Source organism: Entelurus aequoreus, linkage group LG03, assembly GCF_033978785.1.
Source record: "Entelurus aequoreus isolate RoL-2023_Sb linkage group LG03, RoL_Eaeq_v1.1, whole genome shotgun sequence".
Lineage (NCBI taxonomy): Eukaryota > Metazoa > Chordata > Actinopteri > Syngnathiformes > Syngnathidae > Entelurus > Entelurus aequoreus.
In genome coordinates this window covers 40,659,793-40,684,792 of record NC_084733.1, presented here as the reverse complement: position 1 = coordinate 40,684,792, position 25,000 = coordinate 40,659,793, and the positions used below count along the sequence as shown (strand labels likewise).

The 25,000-nt window shown below is 41.0% G+C and overlaps 1 protein-coding gene across 3 annotated transcripts in view; it reads left to right on the top strand.

Annotated features, from left to right (window-relative positions):
• ldlrap1b (low density lipoprotein receptor adaptor protein 1b) overlaps nt 1-25,000 on the top strand; it is a 73,768-nt gene that overhangs the window by 38,699 nt on the left and 10,069 nt on the right. For 2 of the 3 annotated variants that reach the window (XM_062041803.1, XM_062041802.1), the window contains exons 4-8: nt 5,565-5,679; nt 6,187-6,259; nt 12,994-13,089; nt 17,992-18,125; nt 18,393-18,427. In XM_062041803.1, the coding sequence (XP_061897787.1) occupies nt 5,565-5,679; nt 6,187-6,259; nt 12,994-13,089; nt 17,992-18,125; nt 18,393-18,427 (453 nt within the window). Of the gene's footprint in view, nt 1-5,564; nt 5,680-6,186; nt 6,260-12,993; nt 13,090-17,991; nt 18,126-18,392; nt 18,428-18,511; nt 18,899-25,000 lie in introns of those variants that run through there. The other variant, XM_062041804.1, reaches the window with a different exon arrangement.

Here is a 25,000-nt window from a genome sequence, read left to right as displayed (position 1 = left end):
ATCAGACCCAAAATGCAGACTGTGCAAACAGGGCCAAGGTTCTGTGGGACTTCAGCTTCCAGACTGACAAACAGCTTCTGGCCAACCAACCAGACATAGTGGTAGTGGACAAAGAGCAGAAAAGGGTAGTAGTGATAGATATGGCAATCCCAGCTGACGCCAACATCAGAAAGAAGAAACACAAGAAACTTGAGAAGTACCAAGGTTTGAAAGAGCAGCTGGAACGGATGTGGAAGGTCAAGGCTGGCGTGGTCCCCGTGGTAGTGGGGGTGCTCGGAGCAGTAACTTCCAAACTGGGATAGTGGCTCCAACAGATTCCAGGAACAACATCTGAAGCCTCAGTCCAGAAGAGCGCAGTTCTAGGAACAGCCAAGATACTGCGCAGATCCCTCAAACTCCCAGGCCTCTGGTAGAGGACTTGAGCTTGAGGATGACACAGATACCACCCCACCGGGGTGAGAAGGAGATTTTTATTTTTTTATATAACAATAATTACATACACAGGCACACACATACACACATATATAAACAAACAAATCCATACACAGGCCGGTGGGGTATCGATCTAGCCCTGTAACCCACTGTCCACCGAGAACCAGCCGATCTCTTCACCCTGCCCCATGTCATTCAGGTATTTTTTACATAATACCTGAATGACATTACAAAAACATTAGTTGTACCTATTGTTTTATGTAACCGAGAGTGTAATTTGTAATCAAGAGAAACCCTGTTGTATTTCAGATTTATTTTGTCTCAGAGTAATGAGTAACTGTATCTCTACTCATAACACCATTTATCTGTACTAAATCTGCTCTCTGCAGTTTTGGGCCTTTTCCAAGTAACCTTTCATTCTCAGAGGAGCAAGACAGAACGATAAATATAACTTCAGTCAGTGTTTGGCTGAGATCCAAACAGCCATTAACCACTTAATCAGTTGAGTTAGTTAGGGCTGCACGATTTTGGCCAAAGATCAAATACAATTTTTTTCTCTCTCTGAAAATTCGATTTTCTTTTCTTTTTTTGGTAAAAACTGCAAACGACCACATCGTTTGCCCTCATCTTATTTGTAATAAAATAGGCAAATACAAACTTTAAAGGCCTACTGAAATGAATTTTTTTATTTAAACGGGAATAGCAGATCCATTCTATGTGTCATACTTGATCATTTCGCGATATTGCCATATTTTTGCTGAAAGGATTTAGTAGAGAAAATCGACGATAAAGTTCGCAACTTTTGCTCGCTGATAAAAAAGCCTTGCCTGTACCGGAAGTAGCGTGACGTCACAGGAGGTAATATTCCTCACAATTTTCCTTTGTTTACAATGGAGCGAGAGAGATTCGGAGCGACAAAGCGACGATTACCCCATTAATTTGAGCGAGGATGAAAGATTCGTGGATGAGGAACGTTAGAGTGAAGAACTAGAGGTAGTGCAGGACGTATCTTTTTTTGCTCTGACCGTAACTTAGGTACAAGCTGGCTCATTGGATTCCACACTCTCTCCTTTTTCTATTGTGGATCACGGATTTGTATTTTAAACCACCTCGGATACTACATCCTGTTGAAAATGAGAGTCGAGCACGCGAAATGGACATTCACAGTGACTTTTATCTCCACGACAATACATCGGTGACACACTTAGCTACTGAGCTAACGTGATAGCATCGTTCTCAAATGCAGATAGAAACAAAATACATAAATCCCTGACTGGAAGGATAGACAGAAGATCAACAATACTATTAAACCATGTACATGTAACTACACAGTTAATAATTCTCAGCCTGGTAAAGCTTATAAATGATAATAAATGATACATGGGTTATACTTGTATAGCGCTTGTCTACCTTCAAGGTACTCAAAGCGCTTTGACAGTATTTCCACATTCACCCATTTACACACACATTCACACACTGATGGAGGGAGCTGCCATGCAAGGCGCTACCAGCACCCATCAGGAGCAAGGGTGAAGTGTCTTGCCCAAGGACACAACGGACGTGACTAGGATGGTAGAAGGTGGGGATTGAACCCCAGTAACCAGCAACCCTCCGATTGCTGGCACGGCCACTCTACCAACTTCGCCACGCCGTCACCGCTTAACAATGCTGTTGCTAACGACGCTAAGGCTAACTTAGCAACTTAACAACCGGACCTCACAGAGCTATGATAAAAACATTAGCGCTCCACCTACGCCAGCCAGCCCTCATCTGCTCCTCAACAGCTGTGCTCACCTGCGTTCCAGCGATCGACGGCGCGACGAAGGACTGCATCCGTGGGTTTGGCGGCTAGCGTCGGCTAGGCGTCTGCTATCAGGGTAAGTAGTCCTTGTTGTGTTGCTACAGCCAGCCGCTAATACACCGATCCCACCTACAACGTTCTTCTTTGCAGCCTCCATTGTTCATTAAACAAATTGCAAAAGATTCACCAACAAAGATGTCCAGAATACTGTAGAAATATGAAATGAAAACAGAGCTTTTTCTACGGGCTCCGAATACTTCCCTTGCCCTCGTGACGTCACACGCATACGTCAGCAAAATGAAACGTTTTTAACCGAAAGTGTGGCGGGAAATTTAAAATTGCACTTTATAAGTTAACCCGGCCGTATTAGCATGTCAAAGTCAAGTCAAAGTCAGCTTTATTGTCAAACAACTGTTTGTACAGGACATACAGGTGGACGAAATTACGTTCCTCTCACAACCACGGTGTCTATAAATATAAAGTGTAAAAGAAGAATAAAAAAGACAATTTAAACAGTCGCATGAGGGGGGGGAAAAATATACAGGGGAAGAAGATATTACCAGAATATCTATAATATCTATCTATTGTATATACAGTATTGTGTTGCAATGTTAAGATTTCATCATTGATATATCAATCAATGTTTATTTATATAGCCCTAAATCACAAGTGTCTCAAAGGGCTGTACAAGCCACAACGACATCCTCGGTACAGAGCCCACATACGGGCAAGGAAAAACTCACCCCAGTGGGACGTCGGTGAATGACTATGAGAAACCTTGGAGAGGACCGCATATGTGGGTAACCCCCCCCCTCTAGGGGAGACCGAAAGCAACGGATGTCGAGTGGGTCTGACATAACATTGTGAAAGTCCAGTCCACAGTGGATCCAACACATCAGCGGGAGTCCAGTCCACAGCGGGGCCAACAGGAAACCATCCCGAGCGGAGACGGGTCAGCAGCGCAGAGATGTCCCCAACCAATGCACAGGCTAGTGGTCCACCCGGGGTCCCGGCTCTGGACAGCCAGCACTTCATCCATGGCCACCGGACCTATGCAACTCCCCCTCGCAAGGGACAGGGGAGAAGAGGAGAGAAGAAAAGAAACGGCAGATCAACTGGTCTAAAAAAGGGGGGGTCTATTTAAAGGCTAGATTATACAAATGAGTTTTAAGATGGGACTTAAATGCTTCTACTGAGGTATATATATATACTATCAGACTGCGTGGTCGGTAGTAGTGGGTTTCAGTAGGCCTTTAAAAACACATTGAAAATATATATAGACAAATCTTTTTGTTTTAATTAATTCATTATTTATATCAAAAGTTCAGCTTTTTCTCATTGTATTATGCTATTTTGCTCTGTTTTTAAATTGTTTATATTTTGTTTGTACATTTTTTTTCTAAAAAAAACTGTGTTCCACAAATGGCCACTGGGCCACACTTTGAACACCACTGGTTTACATATTTCATAAGTGTTGCCAAACGGCAGAAACATTTCTCCAAGTTGTGTCTTCAGCACTTATGGAAGTGATCAAGGTGGGTTTGGGCCTGAAGGTTTTTTATGGGTTAAGCAGGGCTATTCAACTAAGTTGTTCTCAGGGCCACATTTCCTGAAAGCTAAGGGGCGGGGAGCGGGATTTCTCTCCTAATTATTATGCCTTTTTTCAGAACATGCATTGTATCTTCTGTTGTGGACATTTTGTTTTTGGTCTGCAAAAGTTGTACATTTCTTGAAGTAATTGCCCTGTCATGCTAAATGCAAGTGTCTACTGCAGTGGACATTGGCCTTTAGGAGGTTAATGTCAATGCAATGACCTGCTAACTTGTTTACACTGGTCCAGGTTCCTTTATACAACAAGAGAGCTCTAATGTTTAAAAAAAAAAAATGCTGCAAAAATGTTAATCCCTCCCAAGTTTTGAACTGAACTCAGGGGTCGGACTAATATAATTTCCGGGCCGGATTTAACACCTGCGCTGCCAGAGCTGAAGCTACAGTTATTCAAGCAAGCAGCAAACATAACATTCCGCATATGTGGTCGCATGCTCATTCTCTTGGCTTTTGGAGGTGGATCTCCGCTGATGCGGGCAATACCGCGCCTTTCATGACTGCTTGAATTTGATCAATAAAATTAATTGCACGATGCACACATTTTTAAAGCATATCCCATCTTGGTAATTATAGCGCCACAGTTGCTAAATTGACACCACAGAACCCTTCCGCTGCATCTTATTCTTTGGAAAAGCAGGTGTGTATGAGGAGTGCTTTAAAGCAAATTAACGATGCATCCGCCACAACACCATTATTTCTTTATGAGCCAGGGTGAACCCGGAAGCGCCAAATCCACATTTGTGACTTGGCCAAAAAGACATGAATAAATGGTAAACGGCTAACGCTGATGTGTGCCAGTGACGCCATATGTTTATGCAGACTGTAGACAGCTCTCGCAGGAAGGGGCCTATGTTAGCTTGAAGGCACAAGACATGTTAAAGAAAAAAAAAAATTTTTAATTTTTTTTTAACACAGTCATAACTAAATAATTGGATTGCAATTTAAAATCGATTAATCGTGCAACCTTAATATGAGTGCAACGTGCATCAAGTGACTGAATTTGATCAAACTATGTTTCTGTTACAAGTTAAAATCATAGGATGTTGATAAATATTATCATCCGTTTCTGAGTCTTTCTTTGTCTTTTCTTTTTGCAATACTTGTCAAGTGGAAGGTGGCTCTTTGTGGCTTTTTCATATATTCTGCAGTTTAGACTCTGCGAGGTTGTCTGCCGCAGTGTCCTCAACTCAACATGGTGTGGAAGCATAAAGCGGCTTGTATCTACTTTGCCACCTCAGTTCTCCTCCCTAGATATATACCCCAAGAAGATGGATGATCATTAAAAGAAATGGATCGGACTAGACACCTCACTTCCAAATGCCCTCTATTACAAATATTTGCTGCTGCAATCCTTTAACTACTGCAAACTCTTCTCCTTTGGTCTTATTGATTTACTATTTCTCCACCTTCGTACCCACCCTGAATAAATGTGTTTGTGATCAATGTACACAGAGGTTCACAGCACAGACGAGGAGAACATTTATTATACCATTTCCTTTGTTTTGGGTCTTGTCATCAAATGATCAGTGTATCTATTATTTTGTTATACAACAACTAGTTAACTTTTACAACACGGGTGCAAGATAGTCTATTGGGGTTTTTGTTAAATTCCACTGAATAGTACTAAATTAGGCAATTTGTTTTAGGTTGCTGCTGGATACACCTAAGGGTATAGCCAGTGCATCATGGCTTTCCATAATGCTTAAATTGTTGTGTTTTGCAGAATTTCTTATTGTACAGCAGACAAGATGCATGACAAAGTGTTTGCCTACATCGTCCAGAGCCAGCACAACGAGACTCTTGAGTGTCATGCCTTCCTTTGCACAAAGAGAAAAGTGGTAAGCAATTCAGACATTGTGTATTCCTTCTATGCAAAGCGATCACATCAGTTGCTTTGTAGAGGCTGCTATGTCCAAAAACCCGCAACGTGCAGTCGGTATATTCTTCACAAGAACTGCATTGTTTCTTTGAAACATGCAAATATTAAGTCAGGACAAAGATGAGGTGGGGAAACATGAAGAAGGAAGGAGAGGTTGTCATCATTCCTTCTTTCCCTTGAGGTTTCCCCAACTAGTGAACCACACCCTCCTCTTCCTTCCCTTCACTAATTTAGCTCTTGCAGATATGCCACGTAGACTTCCAGCTACACAAACAGGTCATGGTGACGCTTCCTTCTTTTGAAGCGTCTCTATTTTGCTTTTAATGGGCACTTCCTGTTTTACTTATGTCACTGACCTCTACTTTAATATATCATTTTTATACTGTGTATGGAGAGCCTATGAGTTATTTTATAGTCATCATTTGTCTTTTTTTAACCATTTCCCCCTCTCTGCCTACTCCCACAGGCACAGGCAGTAACCCTAACAGTGGCGCAGGCTTTTAGAGTGGCGTTTGAATTTTGGCAGGCTGCCAAAGAAGGTACCCATGGTTGCCCCCGACCGCAAGAGCATTGTGACGTATGAGTGGTTTATTCTTTCCCCCCAGTATAGTTATTTTTTCCACTTAACATACGCATTTTTTTTTTACCCTTGTACCCGAAAACTGCACGTTTTATAATGGCAACCTACGCTCATCAATCATGGTTGAATAACATTTTTCAAAGGCACAACCTCTTAGTGTGATGCATGGCTACACCACTGCAAAGTACAACCACTCAAAGTACGCCATCAGTGTGTGAATGTGTGTATGAATGGGTGAATGTGGAAATAGTTAGCTGGAGTACCTTGAAAGTAGAAATGTACTATATATATATATATATATATATATATATATACACAGTATACATATAAAATTACAAGTACCGTATTTTTCGGAGTATAAGTCTCACCGGCCGAAAATGCATAATAAAGAAGGAAAAAAACATAAGTCACACTGGAGTATAAGTCGCATTTTTTGGGGACATTTATTTGATAAAACCCAACACCAAGAATAGACACTTGAAAGGTATTTTTCGGAGTATAAGGCGCACCGGCCGAAAATGCATAATAAAGAAGGAAAAAAACATATAAGTCGCACTGGAGTATAAGTCGCATTTTTTGGGGACATTTATTTGATAAAACCCAACGCCAAGAATAGACATTTGAAAGGCAATTTAAAATACAGAATAGTGAACAACAGGCTGAATAAATGTACATTATATGAGGCATAAATAACCAACTGAGAACGTGCCTGGTATGTTAACGTAACATATTATGGTAAGAGCCATTCAAATAACTATAACATATAGAACATGCTATACGTTTACCAAACAATCTGTCACTCCTAATCGCTAAATCCGATTAAATCTTATACGTCTAGTCTCTTACATCAATGAGCTAAATAATATTATTTGATATTTTACGGTAATGTGTTAATAATTTCACACATAAGTCGCTCCTGAGTATAAGTCGCACCCCCGGCTAATCTATGAAAAAAACTGCGACATATAGTCCGAAAAATACGATATAATCCATTACAATGATGCACATGTTGTAATGAGTACATCTTGAACTGTGTCAATATTTTTTATTTGACTGATCCAGCCGTTTGATATGTGTCTAGTGGACTGATCATCACTCACAAACATTAAACAATACCTCTTTACTATGGTCAAATTTGTCGTGGTTGAAGACTATTCCCAGCATCGGCAGGGTAAAGGTAGGCAGAAGCTAAGGTTATAGCCTCAGCCAGAGGGGGTCAGACTATTGTAAATCTGCCGTGCTTTCTTCCTGCTGAGAATACAGCTTGGCTGGTAATTTGTCCTCATTGTTTATTTATAGGTTATTTTTTTGTTTTTGTTTGCCAAATCATCCAACCTTTTAAACAAGAGCCCAAGCGCATGTGCAGGCACTGCTTTGGACACAGCAGACAATGAAATTGCTGCGTAAGGAGGGTGTCACACACACAGCTTGCTCGTTTTTTTCACACAGCTCAGCAGAACATTCATGTAATTTACGGCATATGTGACTTTTAGATGATTGGTGGTGAGGAAGGTGTATTTGTTTCACCACTTCTTGCTATCGTCGTCTTTTGTGTGTTGCCAACCATTTAAATTAAGCCATCGATTGTTCTGTTTGTGCATCATGAGTCTAATAGGGGCTATGTGACGAGAAGAAAGATGGGGATAAAGCAGAGGAAGGAGAGCAGGGAAGGTGGGGTCTGTTGGTATACGACCCTATTCTCCTCTGTAGTAGTAGTCCTATTATGCAAAACCTATTGAGTGCAGCTGGGGATAGGCTCCAGCACCCCCGAGAGAGACATACTTTTCTTACCTGTTGGTAGCTGTTTTTGTGAATTTTAGATCCCCGAAATAAGTAAAATCAAACCATGGAGGCATGGCGAAGATATTTATAAAATAATCTTGCCTTCTTCCAAACTGGGCTCCAAATGAGCCGTTTGGAATCCAAGACTTTAGTGATGTATTTTGCCTTAGTTACGCCAGCGGCCGCTATCTCCTTACATTGTAGAGATTTACCTGAAGAGCTTTGTGTGAGTCCACAATTTTTATTCAGTTGTAGTCCAAAGTTGAAGTCAAAAGATTACTTATTTTCCGTTATCCACTTGTGGGGCAGACTGGCTCGTGCATGCACATGTATGTAAAAATACTCTGCTGTTGCCATTTTTAATAAAAAGTAGCGTACCGTTCTAACTTAAGTCTGTCAATAGCCTTTATATGGAAGTGCTAAAAACTGCAAAATGGCTGACGGGGTGGAAACGCAGTCAAAGGAGGCTTGGCCTGTACGCAAGATCGTCCAGAAAACAGTGCATTCCAAAGACGGTCAGAAAGCAGCTTGAATATGTTCTGAAAAACAACATCTTTGCAAAATTTGGACCAAAGCACTGTTACATTATGTGGACCTAACGGAAGCGTTTTAAATGTAGAAAAACAATCATAATTAAAGCTGCAAGCAGCATTGGACGGGTCCGCCTTTTGGCAGGTGCTAGTCCTAGGTGTCCCAATACTTTTGGCCAGTGGTAGTCCTGAGTGAGACCTACATAGAGGTTTTTGTTTCGTGTCTGTACGATATTCGTACTGGGAGTTAGAGGAAGTTGTGTCTGAGTTCACATTGTCATTATAGGGTATTGTGTGTAGAATTTTGAGGACAAAGAAGGAGTAATTGCATTTTCGTTGTCATTTTTGGCACCGGAGCAACTTTAGTGCTGCGGGTCTTTGAAGACTCGTAAAATCAAAACGGTAGCACTAATCACAACTCTTTCGTCAACTTTTAATCAGAAGGGTTCAATCTCTCTCCTGTAGCAGTTTGAAGCCGCAACGACAAACGCGCTCAGAGGAGATAACGTTTGATGTTTGGTGACCGGGTGTAACAAAAATTTTGTTTTGAAGGAGGAATAGCAAACTTCCTGTTGATTTTTGCTGAAGGATGTCAATCTATGAAATGTAGGCCTAGGCAAGACCTACATAGAGGTATTTGTTTCATGTCTCTAAGACGTTCCTACCGGAAGTTACAAGCAGTTTTGTCCGAGTTTTCCTCTGAGGAGCAGTTTTTTCTCTGTTTTTTTCAAAAATTATGTAGAGCACAATTTTGAATTTTGGGGTTCGTTTTTTTTTTAGATCGCAATTTCCACCAGTCCCGATGTGTGTGAGAATTTTGGTGAGTTTTTAAGTATTTTAAGGGGGTCAAATTACAGCTCAAAAATCAAAAATGAGTGATTTTAGTCATTTTTTGTCTTGAAAGGGAAATTGCCAACTTCCTGTTGGTTTTCGCCCGAAGAAGTGAAATTATGAATTGTAGGTCTAAGTGAGACTTACATACAGGTTTTGGTTTCATGTCTCTACGACCTTCCTAGTGGGAGTTAGAGGCAATTTACTTCCTAGGGTGCGCTAGAGAGCAATTGTGATTTTTTGGGTTTGGTTTTTTTATTTTGTTGAAATTTTCGCAGGTCCTGATTTGTGTGTCAAATTTGGTGAGTTTTGGAGCATGTTAAGTGGGTCAAATTAGCGTTTTTTGTGGCGGCGGAAGAATAATAATAAACATTACAATTTCAATAGGGTCCTTTCGTCCCATTGCAAAAGGACTCCCTTTGGGATTCCTTTTGAAATGGTCCTGTGCGGACCCTAATAAGGGTACTTTTAAGTGAAAAAAGGGATTCTGCGCGAATTCTGGCTGCGCAGCATTCTCCCCTCGACTTAAGTCTGTCAATGCGCACTTTGAGTGGAGCAAGCCTTAAATGCAGGCGTTCTCTGTTAAATCTGACCTGCATATTCTCCCATCGACTTAAGTACTTTTGTTCTTACATGCCTCTGAGGCTGGAATAAGTCCAGCGCCTCTGGAAGGTGAAACATAGCACTTGACTTTGAGATGCAATGCACACCATAAAATAAACTTCCAAAAAACTATTGATTCTATTTTGATCGGTTGTATTAGACACCTGAAAACATCCATTGAGATGATGATAAATGGACAATAATATAATTCTGAATTAACTATCAACAATCAACCGCGCATATAACAACCGTGTTTGAAGATCCTAGTAGTAACGGACAATCCAAGTCAGACCTCCTCTGGAACTTCATCATTGAACTGTGATCATTTAAAAGAAAATACATATATAATGTAGCATCTATCCTTTGATTCAGTTTATTTTTTTGTCAGTTACTGTCAAACTGTCACACTCCACCGCGCACAAGCTCCTGTCTATTAAGCCTCTCTGACACGTCACAGCTTCGCCATCATTTGTACTTAATAGTACTCCTAACATCACAAATAACATCAGGGGGTCGTAATGATAGGTGAAACAAAGTTTAATCTGCAGATTTTTATTCACATTTAGCGCAGAAAAAGCAGCTGTTGTAGCGTGCCTACACACACTAACACCATAGCGACACACGTAGAAAAAAGGCGTCACTGCAAAGTCCGGCTTTCATTCACAACTTAAGCACTTTTGCCTAACTTAGACAGGCGGGCGTTTCCTTAGGTAGGATGGGAGAATACTAATAAGAGAAACATGCGTAACGTCGAGCCTGTAAAAAAAACGCTGAAGTGCTGTCGGGAGAATAGGGTCCATAGTGACTTAGGAAAATGCGTGTCAAAGACTGTTATCCACTGATCTCATCCAGAGGCAAGCTTATTATTCAGCCCTTCAGAATGCCACATTTCAACTTTGTCATGTTTCTACTATGGTGCCTGAAAGTTTGTCATGTGGATACATTACCATCTTGGAGATTGGTGTCATTTTCCTAAGATGGGAAGACGGCAAGTGTTTTTGTAAGTCTTTTTCTAAGCATCCCCAACCTTACGAAATATTTATTCCAGTCTGACTTTGTGGACACTGCTTTTTCAACCAAATATAATGTCTGCTCTATGACCACTGTTCCAGCAATTTTATCACGGAAAGCCTCATTGACATGTTTTTTCCTACTTCCTACGACTGGTTCTGTTGACAGAGAATGGATACTCACTGGTAGATGGTTAAAGGACTATATTTAAATATATATATATTTAGTTCTACTTGAGTTTGTTTCATTAAGTTTCAAGACCCCTATGGGTCCAAGCAGGAAAAGGGTGTCTTTTTAAAAAAAACAAGCCAGGCAAATACCTCCACATCCCACAGTGGTTCTCCACAGTCAACCCCATGATCCTGACCCACATTCCTATGGATATTACAAATCCCATCATCTTCAAAACATATGTCTGTTTATAGAATATTCACCACAACGACTACTGCTGACTTTGAACATAAACGTCAGCTAGAGCTGTTTGTTACACACAAATCAGAACCAGGACCTCAGGGGACAGGTTTGTTTGGCCACTGTCACTAAGCTGCCTGGGCTTGTGAGACACGGTGGTAGAAAGCAGCCATGGGGTGTTTTATAGTACTAGCTGAGAAAACACTACCACTATTGCTACTCTTTTAGTTAAGCATTTCTCTTTAATTTCCTTTAGCATTAAGATCCCACTTTTAAAATTGCTCTAATCTGTCAGCACACTGGCTGCTGAGTAACATACTGGTATGTGTGAATGTTGCATACATATACAATGATGTTTTACTGTACAGTTCTTACAACAATAAAGAGACTCCATATTTTACAATACAATACCATTGAATCAGTTGTGAATAGTTCTGGAGAAAGCCAAGACAATTAAGATGATTGCCTATTGAGTTTAAATGTTGCACTTACTATTGCATTAAGATATGTGTTGTTATTTTTGCAGTTCATTGCCTCTAAAATCAAGCTAACAGACAACCTCAATAATTACCCTAACTTAATCTGCCAATTATTCCAATTTATTTGTGTAACCTTATAACTGTATTATGTGTGTGGCTGGATTTATATTTGATACTAGGGATGTTCCGATCAGGGGTTTTATGCTGCCGATTCCGATACCAATCGGTCATGGGTGAGCAATTAACCGTAATAAATTATGGTGAGTGCTATTAACAGTGCAACAATAGCAACGCAATATTTAAACTAGTTCCTAATTGTCTTTTATTACATCACAATAAAGTCAGTGGTACACAACAGCTACAATCCACTACTCATGTCAAGTCCTCCTGTGTCCAAAGAATGATTTCCTGAATTTGTAAACATGAAAATAGAAATCAAGACTTCTTAAAGCACTTATTTCTTGTGTTGTTTCAAGCTAGTTTAGCAATTAACATGTTAGCTCATTGGTTTGCTCTTACTGTGTTAAACATATTTAGCCTCGCTCTCCAGTGATAATGCTAATGATAATAACTTGCTAAGAAATTTAGTTTATTTGCCACAATGGAGGTCACTTGGCCTTTGTCAGCCAAGTGACCAAAAATAAAGTATCAGTCATAGGTGGCTAAAAAGGCATAATTGGCAGGGGCTGATTATAGTTTTTCACAAAAATCAGCCGGTGGCAGTTCGTTCGGCACATCTCTATTTGATGCATTTATTTTTTAGATGCTAGTTGTCTGTCTATCTGTGTTGGCCCTGCGATGAGGTGGCGACTTGTCCAGGGTGTACCCCGCCTCCCGCCCGAGTTCAGCTGGGATAGGCTCCAGCACCCCCGCGACTCCGAGAGGGACAAGCGGTATAAAATGGATGGATGGATGGATGGATGGGTAGTTGAAATAAAGTAACATTACAGCTTTCCTGTGTCGCAGCCTGCCAGTGTTTTCTATAACTGTACTATGACTGTCTCTTTGTCCTCACCCTTTGGACCCATGTGTCACCGCCCACGCAGGGAAGGAGAAGAGAGTGAAGTCTGGTTCAGATGGTGAAGGCGCCAACAGCTCCCAGTCGGACAGCTCGGCAAGCCTTGGCAGCCTGAAGGGAGGAGGTCAGTCATGTCACCTAACATCATGCTGCCTTTAGGAAAGAGTATTCAGCCCCTTGTCAAAGGTTGGCTTACATTGAGGCTGGACGTCAGCCGACAGCCTGTGTCTTCTTTTGCCTTACAATGTGCGTGATAATATTGTCTGTTAGGAATGGATTCTTTCTTTTGGAAAGATACGAGATGAAAGTTGTATCTTTCGGTTTTGTTTACGAAACACAGCAGTATCCTATGCTTTTTTTTGGCTACCATGTTTCCTCGACCCACTAGATTTTTGAAGAAAAAATATTTTCCAAATATTAGCTGCACCAGACTAAGTCGCAGATATATACGTTGTGAAATGAGTTAGAGTGAATACTGAAATTATTCAGACACCTTTAAATTTGTCACTCTGTTTCATTGCAGCCGTTTGCTAAAATAAAAAAAAGGTCATTTTATTTCTTATTGATGTACACTCAGCACCCCATGTTGACAGAACAAACAGAAATGTAGAATTTTTTGCAAATGTATTAAAAATAAAAAACTCAAATCACATATACATAAGTATTCAGACCCTTTTTGCTCAATACTTTGTTGATGCACTTTTGGCAGCAATTACAGCCTCAAGTCTTTTTGAATACGATGTCACACGCTTGGCACACCTATCTTGGGCAGTTTTTCCCATTCCTCTTTGCAGCAGTTCTCAAGTTCCATCAGATTGGATGGGAAGCATTGATTTTCATCCAGGAGGTTTCTGTATATTGCTGCATCTATTTTTCCCTCTGTCCTGACTAGTCTTCCAATTCCTGCCGCTGAAAACCATCATCCCCACAACATGATGTTGCCACCATTATGCTTCACTGTATGGGTGTCTATGAAGGTTCTCATTCATCCAGGTCATTGTCATCTCAGGACATTCAATCGATCGCAACTGGACTGCTTGGCTTGTCTTGGAAGACGTTTCGCCGCTCATCCGAGTAGGCTTCATCAGTTCGTGCAAATAGACTTTGATTGGTCAGATCTAGTCCAGCGGCTGGTGCCAAAACCACAAATATTGCTTCACTGTAGGGATGGTATTGGCCTGGTTTCCTCCAAAAATGATGTCTGCCATTCATGCCAAAGAGTTCAAGGTTTGTATCATCAGACCAGATAATTATGTTTCTCATGGTCACAGAGTCTTTCAGGAGCATTTTGGCATCCATCTAGCCACTCTACCATACAGGGCTGATTGGTGGTTTGCTGCAGCGATGGTTGTCCTTTTGAAATGGGCGAAACTGCCCAAAGATAGGTGTGCCAAGCTTGTGGTATCATATTCAAAAAGACTTGATTGAGGCTTTCTTTGCTGCATAAGGTACGTCATCAAAGTATTGAGCAAAGCGTCTGAATACTTATGTACGTGTGATTTTTGAGTTTTTCATTTTTAATAAATTAGCAAACATTTCTACATTTCTCTTTTTTCCTGTCAAGATTGGGTTCTGAGTGTACACTAAAGAGAAATATAATGAGCATTTTTTATTTTAGCAAAGAAACAGAGTGAAAAATGTAAAGGTCTGAAAAGTTTCCGGACCCACTGTATTTACACAAATATTTTGTAAATGTTTATTTATATATCTTAAAGTGTTTCCAAAAGTGAAACGGCTGATCAAACAAAACTAAAGTAATTGTCATGGACCCACTAGCTGCGGAAGCTCGCTCTCCAATCAGCCAAACAGACTCAATAAGTCCACTGTAACGTTTTGGGGAATTTAGGAAACTGAAACAATACAAAAAGAATGCCATTGTAGGTTAATAATATTAACAAAGACACTTGTAAACGTGTTGGCATATTAGCTGATGATCACAACTCTAGCTTAATTACATCAAGGCGGGGTGCCTCAGTTGGTAGAGCGACTGTGCCAGCAACTTGAGGGTTCCAGGTTCGATTCCCGCTTCCGCCATCTTAGTCACAGTTGTTGTGTTTATGGGCGAAACACTTTATTCACCTGCTTCCAGTGCCACCCGCACTGTTTTAAATGTAGATTAAATATGTAGATAATGGGTTTTACTTTGTTAAGCGCTTTGAGAAAAGCGCTATATAAATATAATTAACTTCACTTCACTACATTAGGACGTACAAATATACATGAAAACACTCCTACAGACATCATACATGGAACAGTTTAGTAAGCAAGAATTGTTTAAGTTATACTATGAAACTTACAAACGTTACTTGGAGTAATAAATGAAGAATCCATACGAGTAGAAACACTATGGACAACCAGAAGAACGAACAGCACGATAACTTCCGGTTCAAAGCTTAGTCTAAACCAGGAGTGTCAAACTCATTTTAGCTCAGGGGCCGCATGGAGGAAAATCTAATCCCATGTGGGCCTGACGGGTAAAATCATGGCATAATTTAAAAATACAACTACGCCAACTTCAGATTGTTTTTTTGTCTTACTTCGGCCCAACAGCAACTTCTGAAAATGTACTTCGGCCCAACAGCAACTTCTGAAAATGTACATATCACAAATAGGGCTGCAACAACTAATCGATTATTAAAATAGTTGCCGATTAATTTAGTCATCGATTCGTTGGATCTATGCTATGCGCAGTTTTTTGTGTGTTTTTTTTAATAAACCTTTATTTATAAACTGCAACATTTATAAACAGCTGAGAAACAATAATCAAAATAAGTATGGTGCCAGTATGCTGTTTTTTTCCCAATAAAATACTGGATAGGATAGAAATGTAGTTTGTCTCTTTTATCCGATTATTAATCGAAGTAATAATCGACAGATTAATCGATTATCAAATTAATCGTTAGTTGCAGCCCTAATCACAAATAATCCTCTTGACAAAACACTTAAAAAAACACCATGAAGAACACAATGAATTTATACTTAATCTCAGTGTATCTACAAAGCAATTACACTTTAAGTGACAGCCCATCTAGGATTGAAGAAAAAACAAAATAAAGCAGGAATAAAAACTCTTCTATGTATCAAGTACCGTATTTGTCATTTCCACATATTATCCTGCAAACCATACGAACTGAGGTAGACACTATTCAAGCGGGTTGAGTTACTCCCTGCCTTCTAGGCCTCATTGTCTATTGACAGAAAAAGAAATTCATTTTCACAGAACTATATCAATGTACAGTGTCTCATGCAGCATTTTAAGTGGGGTTACCAATTGCTTATTTTACTCTTGTTTGTTTTACGTTGGGCCGAGGCGGAGGAGTCGCAGCTCCGCTTTACCATGTACCTCTTGCTTGGTATACATGCTCGCCTCGGTATAAACTATTTGCTTGCCTAACAGAATTGCTATTGCGACATCCACTGGACACTTTTAGAACAGCAGTTTTTTTATTTAAAAATGCAGCTCTATTTTACACTTAGCAAACTCATCTTGCGGGCAGGACTGAACCTATTCTGCCGCATGACATCCCTGGTCTAAACAGAAGGGCAATGAAGCACTGCAGCACCTGCAGTGAGCTAACTCGTCCAAAAGATGGCGCCATAGCACAAACAATAACACAACTATTCAGTGTATTTGCTTGTTTTTTTAAAAACTATTTGCATTATGCTCGTCAACAAAGAAAAATTCATAAATTAGCTGCACTGTTTTATAAGCCGCAGGGTTTAAAGTTTAAGAAATTTACAATAGATTCCACAATTTGTGCCTTCTAAACAGGAGGTTGTTGACATCCTTAAGGCATCATTAGCTGTGGGTATTGTCCAAGCAGAGATGTTGCTTCTAGTTGTACAATGGCCGCACAGCCATTCCCCTGAGTGTGTTTGTGCATGCCCTTTTGCTGTCACACTCTGTACATCAAACACTCAATGTTGACGTTTTTCCTGATTCATTTGATAATGGAGGGTGTGGAAACATCTGACAGCATTATTTTTATGACCCTCCTTCCAGCCAAATGGCCCACAGCTAGAAAGAGATCTCACTAAATCTGTCCTGACACAATATTTGAGGCTGTGTCACTGAATGTGTTTTAAAAAAGCAAGACTATTGGAATTTCTGGGTAAACGAGGCATTTGTTCAATGTGCCATCGGGCTATCAGTGGAGAAAATTCTTGTTATGTAAATACAATTGGCATAATTACATGGTATATGCCTCCGTGCGCCTCAAATGGCAGAGCTGACGGAACACAACGCTGCATTGGCTCCATCACAAAGTTATATTTATGCCCCCTTTACTTGGCCAGATCACACGACATACCACTGAGCCACAGGGAGGATTAGTGAGGCTGCTGGTTGTGACTCAGCTTTATCCATGAGACATGACACTCTACTCTCTTCCGGCACTTTAACAGAAGATGGTTGTTTTTATCTGTGACCCACCTCCACTTTAACAATGATAAAATTTGTAGTCATCAAAAATGCCTTCAAAAGTGTCATTTCTGTGACTGCTTTGAAGCTGCACTGACAGAAAGGAAAAAGTTTTATGTGAATTGAATTACCAGGCACATTCAGGTCCTTTTTTATATTAAATGGCCAGGTTCGCTAAGGTTATTAAATTATGACATTGACAATTAAGCTTTGCAGTACTCTACTATATTAGCATTAGAGGGCGCGCTGAGTTTTTACTGTTCTTGATGGACATCATTAGCTGAAAGAGCGCTCAGAAATGAGGGTTGATATATTATTGACATTCATTAATCACAAGGACAGGCCATTACTAGCACATCTCATTATCGGTCATTGGTGTCAACTTGGTGTCGTGAGTTTATTCCAACCTCACAATGCACAGATGGCTGCCTCGATGAGATACATTTAGATGCTTAATAAGTACAGGTGAACTTTACCATTCAATGTGGCATCACTGAGATGTTGACTCTGCTGTTGTTGCATGAAGCCAGCAGAATGTAATTAAACATGTACGTATTTAAAAGACAAACTGCTAAATGTGTAAAATTGCTCATTTTGTGTTTGCAGAGGTAGCCACAACAAAACTCTTGGATTTGACGGAAGGGACAGGTGTAGCTTTGGTCCACTCAGGAACAATAGAAATGGAATCAAATCCCATTATGGTGCATAAATGTGCAACGGAGAACAACAATACAGTATGGGTAAGTACAGAGTGGGGCTGGTCAGTAAATATCACCCACAAAGGCAATGTGTACTTGCATAGGGATGGACAATTAGTTAGACAATTGAGAACAGACTTCACCTTCATTCTTATTTACTTTTGAGATGTGTTGTTCACTGGACTATTAATAGCACATAACTTGAATGTCTTACTAGACTGAGTGGTAATGTAATGGAACACAATAGTTAAATGTGTAGACATTGTTGCTATTGCTTACAAATAAACTCATCTTTTTTGTGTTTGTTAGGAACTTGAGGACGGCCTGGATGAGGCTTTCTCAAGGTAAGCAGAAATTCTGTATTGAGTTTTTTTGTATGTTATTGTTAGCGGTTGCGTTGATGTTCCCTATCTGACTCCCACCGACAGGCTCAGCTTGTAGGCCCCCGACACAGCTGACACCTCCCCTAAATCATGCTGCTTTTGTAGCTCCGCTTCCCATCCTCTCAGGCCCACATGCTGATCTTATACACTGCCTCTCAGACAACCTTTGATTCTACATGGTTCTTGGCACATTGCTAAAGAATTTATAAACCCACTAGAAAGTAACATCAAATAGAACCCCTTTATTGTCATTGTCATCTTAGTTAACAAAATTACGTACCATTCATTAGTGTAGTAAACAATAACTAAAATATGAATATTCAAACATATTTCACCTTACCATATTGCATAGATGTTATTACGAGAGTTCTGTTGCTAGCAACTACACAACAGCGAAACACACAAGCTAGATGTAATAAGTGTCCTTAATTGAATTAATCAATTGAATAAATCAATCAATCACAGTTTATTTCTATAGCCCTTAATCACAGGTCCCTTGAAGGGCTGTACAAACCACAATGACATCACTGGTCTGATCCCAAGTCCGGATAAAAACTCAAAACCCAAAATGGGGAAAAACAGAATCCTTGGGAAGGGGTTGCAGGTGTGGTAACCCCCATTCCTGGGTGACCGTGTGCAATGGATGCTAAATGGGTACAGTTATTGCAAATGATTCATGATATATATGGGAGTCCAGTCCATTGGGGGCAAGCAGAGGTCTCTATCCAGGTCATAGGGGAGTGGTCCACACTGGGTCATGACTGAGAACAGCTAGAACGTCCTCCAGACTGGTATCTTTCCAGGGATTATCCGTGGCCACCTGGTAACCTCTCCATGCAGGAGAGGGGAGCAAAAAAGAGAAGCAGCAGGTCAACTGGTCTAAAACAGTCTATTTAAAAGCTAGATTGTATAGATGAGTTATGAGGTGGGACCTAAATGCTTATACCGAGGTGGCATCTCTATGTGTGTGTGTATGTGTGTGTGTGTGTGTGTGTGTGTGTGTGTGTGTGTGTGTGTGTGTACATATATGTATGTACATGTATATATGTGTGTAGTGTATATATGTATGTGTAGTGTATATATGTATGTGTATAAATTTATACATATGTATAAATATGTGTATGTGTATATTTGTGTGTATATATATATATATATATATACATATATATATATATATATATATATATATATATATATATATATATATATATATATATATGTGTGTGTGTATATATATATATATATACCGTATATGTGTGTGTGTGTGTATATATATATATATATATATATATATATATATATATATATATATATATATATATATATATATACATACACACACACCTACATATATACATACACATATACATACACATTCTGTAAATTGTTGCGTCGACCAGCATTCCTCCAATGGGGAATTCAAATTGCTAGTCTCTCCCAGATTCTTTTTATGGCAATACGCTGATGTTTATATTCAATCTCCAGGCAATAGTTGGTATTTTGTAGTTTATTCTCAAAACTTAGAGGACAAACCTGAGACCAACCCAGCACCCAAGCGTTCCCTAGCCTGGTCCAGATCGGTCTACCAAAACCCCGGAACTCCTGTCTACTTCCTCCTTCTCCTGTCCCCCCCCCACCTGCTGTTTCCCCAGTCTAGCTGTGCTCCTTATCTTAGGAATGTAATGGCAGTCTCAACAAAGACAGCGCTCTGACTCTAACCAAGGACACTCGAATCCAAGCACTTTGTACCACACGAGACATTAGCTGATGTAAATATGACTATAGGAGTTTTTAGAAAGAAGTAACACTTAAATATGGATATGCTTCCAACAAGCCCCCCTTTAAGATCTTCTAATAAGATCTTTATTACTTGTACAAAACTTATAAAGCACGCCCCACATTAAAGTAGGTGCTGTTTTTTTTCTTTAAGCAAGCTAGCAATAAAACAACAGCTTATTTACATGGGAGATAGATGGAAGGAGTCCATGTCAATGTCGTCATGGTCAGGGAAGTAAACCAACAATTCTCGAAAGTCTTAAAGTTACCACTTTGCTAGACCCCCTTTAGTGACACTTAGCCCAAGGGGCGATAAAGCAACCGCATGAGGCTATGATGGCCAAAAAAGCTCCGAATGGAGACCAAGACAGACTTAATTAGGTCAGTCCACCTGCCTAATGTGTCCCTAGACAGGGCCTGGAGGCCCTTTAAGGCCCTCTGAACTGAGCCATCGGGGGCAGTGTTGTTAGGAATGAAGGTACAGCATTGGTCACCAAACATTGCACACACTCCTTCTTCCTTGGCTAGGATGCGGTCAAGGGCTATGCGGATCTGAACGGCCCTGAGGGAGGTCGGGGCAAGTTGTTCAGCAAGTCCCTCAACGACGTCACGAGTCAGGTTGGTTAGTCTCAACGGCGGCGGGGAGTTAGAGAGGCCGCTCAGACAGGAGTTCCAAGGGGTGTTAATTTGGTGAGGGGGGTCACCAGTCCAACCATAGCACAAAGCCCAACGGCTGACGTCGGGATTCTAATCTACAATCTGTGCTTCCCACAACACCAGAATAAGTCAGCTCGTGCCTAAGGGCCTATCCTAGAGCCATCTATCAGTGTGGTGCACCAGTAACGGTTGATGTCACCCAATTTGTTGGGGGACGGAGAGGGTCCTGTAATTTGAAAACGCGTGTAATTCAGCTTTTGGGCCACAAAGGGAAGAAGTCGGGTGGCATTGTCAACAGAAGGGTACACATGTCAGTCAACTTAAAAGGGGGAAAAGGGACGTCCAGCGGAAGAAGCAACACAGTCACCCAGGTTTTGGCATCCACCTGAGCCACAGGTTGTCTGCACCCGCTCCTAAGGTCAAAGGTCAAAGTTACCAGGCCTTCGGTGGTGATGTCATTAGCACGCACGGATGTGAGCCTTTGAAACACCACCGAGGTGGGGTGGTACTTTAGGTGCTACAGAGGGTGTAGAGGTAGTTAACGCCCTCTCAAGGACATTAATTTTAATAATTCCTTTAGAGTCTGTAGCATTCAGGTCAACCCCCAAAACAACATAAAAGGGACGATGGGCACAACTTACCAGAGTATGTTGTCTGCATCCGACACCAATGGTTCAGGGTTGAGTCGTAACAAATACAGAGGTTATTACCACGGTAATAGCTATTGTGTCCCCCGTAATTAATCACACTGCACAGGTCAAAAATAAGTCTTGCTATCCCCTTTGACCCAGTCTATTTAAAGTCCGCTGTATGTTCTTAGACACTTGTCAGTCACTGTCGTCAGGAAGGATGAACTGAGACACAAAGACAGTAGAACACGCCCAAAAACCAGTCCGTCAGGGAACACTACCAGGTGCAACATCCTGCATTTCGTCTATCAATATCAGAGTAATTTAGGTAACAAAACGGGGGTAAACATCAAACTTTTCACTTAATGTAACGACACATACAGTTATGCTGAAAACAAGCAAGAAAAACTAAGAAACATTTAGCATACTGGATTGGTCTCACACAAGGATATACAATAGAGAAGTTGAAAAGTGTAATGTAGGTAGAAAATCTCTCTCGTCTCCTGGGCTGAGGGGCAGATGTTGTGGCGATGTCAGCAATGACATCCCCTGGTGATCTGTCAGGTTTTTCAGCTGTAGTGCAGAGGGAGAGGTGGTACCAGGTGTCCCCTCCACCAGCCAGTCGAAGGGCGTGGGACGTCCGTTCTACGACCTAGAAGGGACCAGTCCACCTGGGCTCCGTACACTTGCGTTTGATGACCTTGATCTTGACCCTCTCAGCGGGCGGAAGGGAATCTGTACAGAAGAACTGGCACACAAATTCTGCAATTTTTTGTGTAAAATACCATTTTGGTTTTACGCTGAGTCCTCCTTCCATGGGGGGCTGCTGGTCCTGTGAATGGCTGACCTGTATGCAGCTCATAGGGTGAAAAACTCAAAGGGCGGTAAAACAGTTTTATTCACGGACCTTCGAATGATCATTAACACTAATTGCAACATGTCAATTCAATTAAATTTGGTCTGTGCACAGATTTTAGCCAATTAGTTTTTGATGTTCTGGTCCATCCTTTCAACCTTACCTTGGGACTCAGGATGGTACCCCAAACCTGTGTTCTAGTCCGAAAGCCTTTTCGACCAAGGCTAAGTGAGTATTTTTTTTTTTAATGGTTGCCGTTGTCTGACCTAATCTTTTTGGGGAAACCATGTCGGGGTACTAGGTCATCCACAAGTCATTTAATTACTGATATTGCATCCTCTTTTGAGGTTGTTGTTGCTTCCGGCCAACCACTGTGATTGCCAACACAAGTCAGTACGTACCTTTTCCCTTGTACCGTATTGATCATATCAGTGAAATCAAAGACTATACATGGTTCACCCTCACCTCCTCCATATTCTAAATTTGATCTATTAAACTACTATCGATGTGTAAAATCGTTATTTTCAAATTAAAATTAGTTATAACTTCTTACCCACGGTAAAAACGTTAAAACTATGGAATGTGTCAGAGTCTGATTATTGTCGATTTTGTTCCAAGGAGTCTGTATCCACCCTCACTCACCCCCTTCTGTTTCTGAAAAAAGGACTGTGTTAGTCATACTATCACTTTCAGAAACATCTAAGAAAAAGGTCAGCTAATAGTCAAGTAGCGGAGGGCAGTTTGAGGTCAATGATTGTCTCTTTAGCCTCTATGGTCCACTGGGGGGTGTTGTTAGGGTAGGGGACCCCTTAGCAATATCACAATTAACTCAAACTCAACTAAACCCTAGCTTTTATGTAACTTATTCAATATGGTGAAAGTAACAAATATGCTTATATTTATATTGTCACCAATACTAGAAAAATACTACCCTTGTGGCGAATGCTTTAGCAATAGTATTTTGAAATTTTACCACACCTGGTGGCCCCAATAATTCATTAAGTCAAGCTCATGTTGTAGAAAGTTGAATGATGCAGACACGTTTGTTACTGAATACTTTCTATCAGACTTCTGTCTTGACGACTATGTGTATGTAATGAGCAACTATAATTATTTGATATGCTTAAATGTGTAATGTGTCGTTTTAGCTCAGCTGTTGTGTAGCTGCTAGCTCCTCGTAGCCTACAGGTGTCTAAAGTGCAGCCCATAGTAATGTGTTTAACATCACTATGGGCTAAACCTAATCTTTTGAAAATGTGGTATTTTGGTGTCGGTGTAATGTTTGGCAGCTACGCCGTGTCTTATCATTGGACCTAAGTTCTTTGGTTTTGTAGGCGAGACAGAGAGCAAGGGAACAATGTGGGACACTATTGTATCCATCTTATACCATGCTAGCTGTTGCAAAGATAGGTCAACATGACTAGCCACACCTTGAGTTCCAACATATATAAATAATCATAACATATGGCGAGTCGGGTGGCAGAACACACGGAAGCATCTCAGCCAGTCAGGGTTTTCACTGTTAGAGCAGTTGGATGTCAGCCATTCCTGTTGTTTCAGGCTGTGGTATGAGCTCATGGAGTAGTCTTGGTAGTGGTGTCGCAGCTGGGTGGTTCAGCCGTCAGGTAACACCAGGAATGTTCCTTCTTTGCGATTTGAATGTCAGGGTACAGTCTGTAAAGGAGGTCCAGAAATCTGAACCGGAAGTGGTTTGGTGACAGGTAACCTTCTTGTGACCCCAGCGAAGCCTTCGACCTTTAAAGAGGAAGGACACAGTTTTTTTGGTACCTCTGCATTCAGAATCGAATGGGTGGCTGATAAAATTGTCCGTTGACACTCATGTCCAGCAGGGGTCCTGTCGGTACTTCCTGCTGCGGCTCTTGATGTGGGCGTCCTCTTACACGCCTTCGTGTTCGTTTGTTGGCACGACGGAACCTTTCCTGTTCGGAAATGTTCGGACAGTCACGACTCCAGTGACCAGGCTGGTCACAGCCGAAACAGTGTCCACCCCAGACCGGCTTTGAAGCATCGTGTTGTCCACCACCCGAGTCCAACCGCACGTCTGTTGAGGATTCTTTCCTCCACCTGTTGGAACTCAAAAGCAAGGTCACCCACTGCTGAATATACCCTAGCTGATCTTTGACCTTTTGGTTCTTTTAACCTTTTATCTTCAGCGATCTGTAATTTAAGTAGTCGTTTCCTTGTTGCTCTGTCATTAGCCCTATTTTGCATGGGATGAATAAAATGTCCTGCCATATATTGTTTTTGGCACCGTGTATATCAGGGTTAACTTTGTCCAAAGTGTTTGGCCAAAGGTTCCCTCCCGGAGGTACAGGTGGGAAAGCAAGGTCAACAATGGCTTGCATGTATGCATCGGCAAGAGACTTATATTGTAGCATGTCCAAAGTGTTAATGTCATGTGTCAAAAATGTCTGCCGGAGAAAATGGTCAGACGTGTACAAGGGGTTAATTTTCGGAGGCAGGATTAATCTTAGAGGGGGCGTGTTAATACCTCCTTCTCTTGTCACTGGAGTAGGGGCGGTGTCCTAGTCAAAGTCTGGGCGGGTCGTTTGGTTTCAATCAGTTCATTCTGTCATTAATCATTGTTTCTTTTGC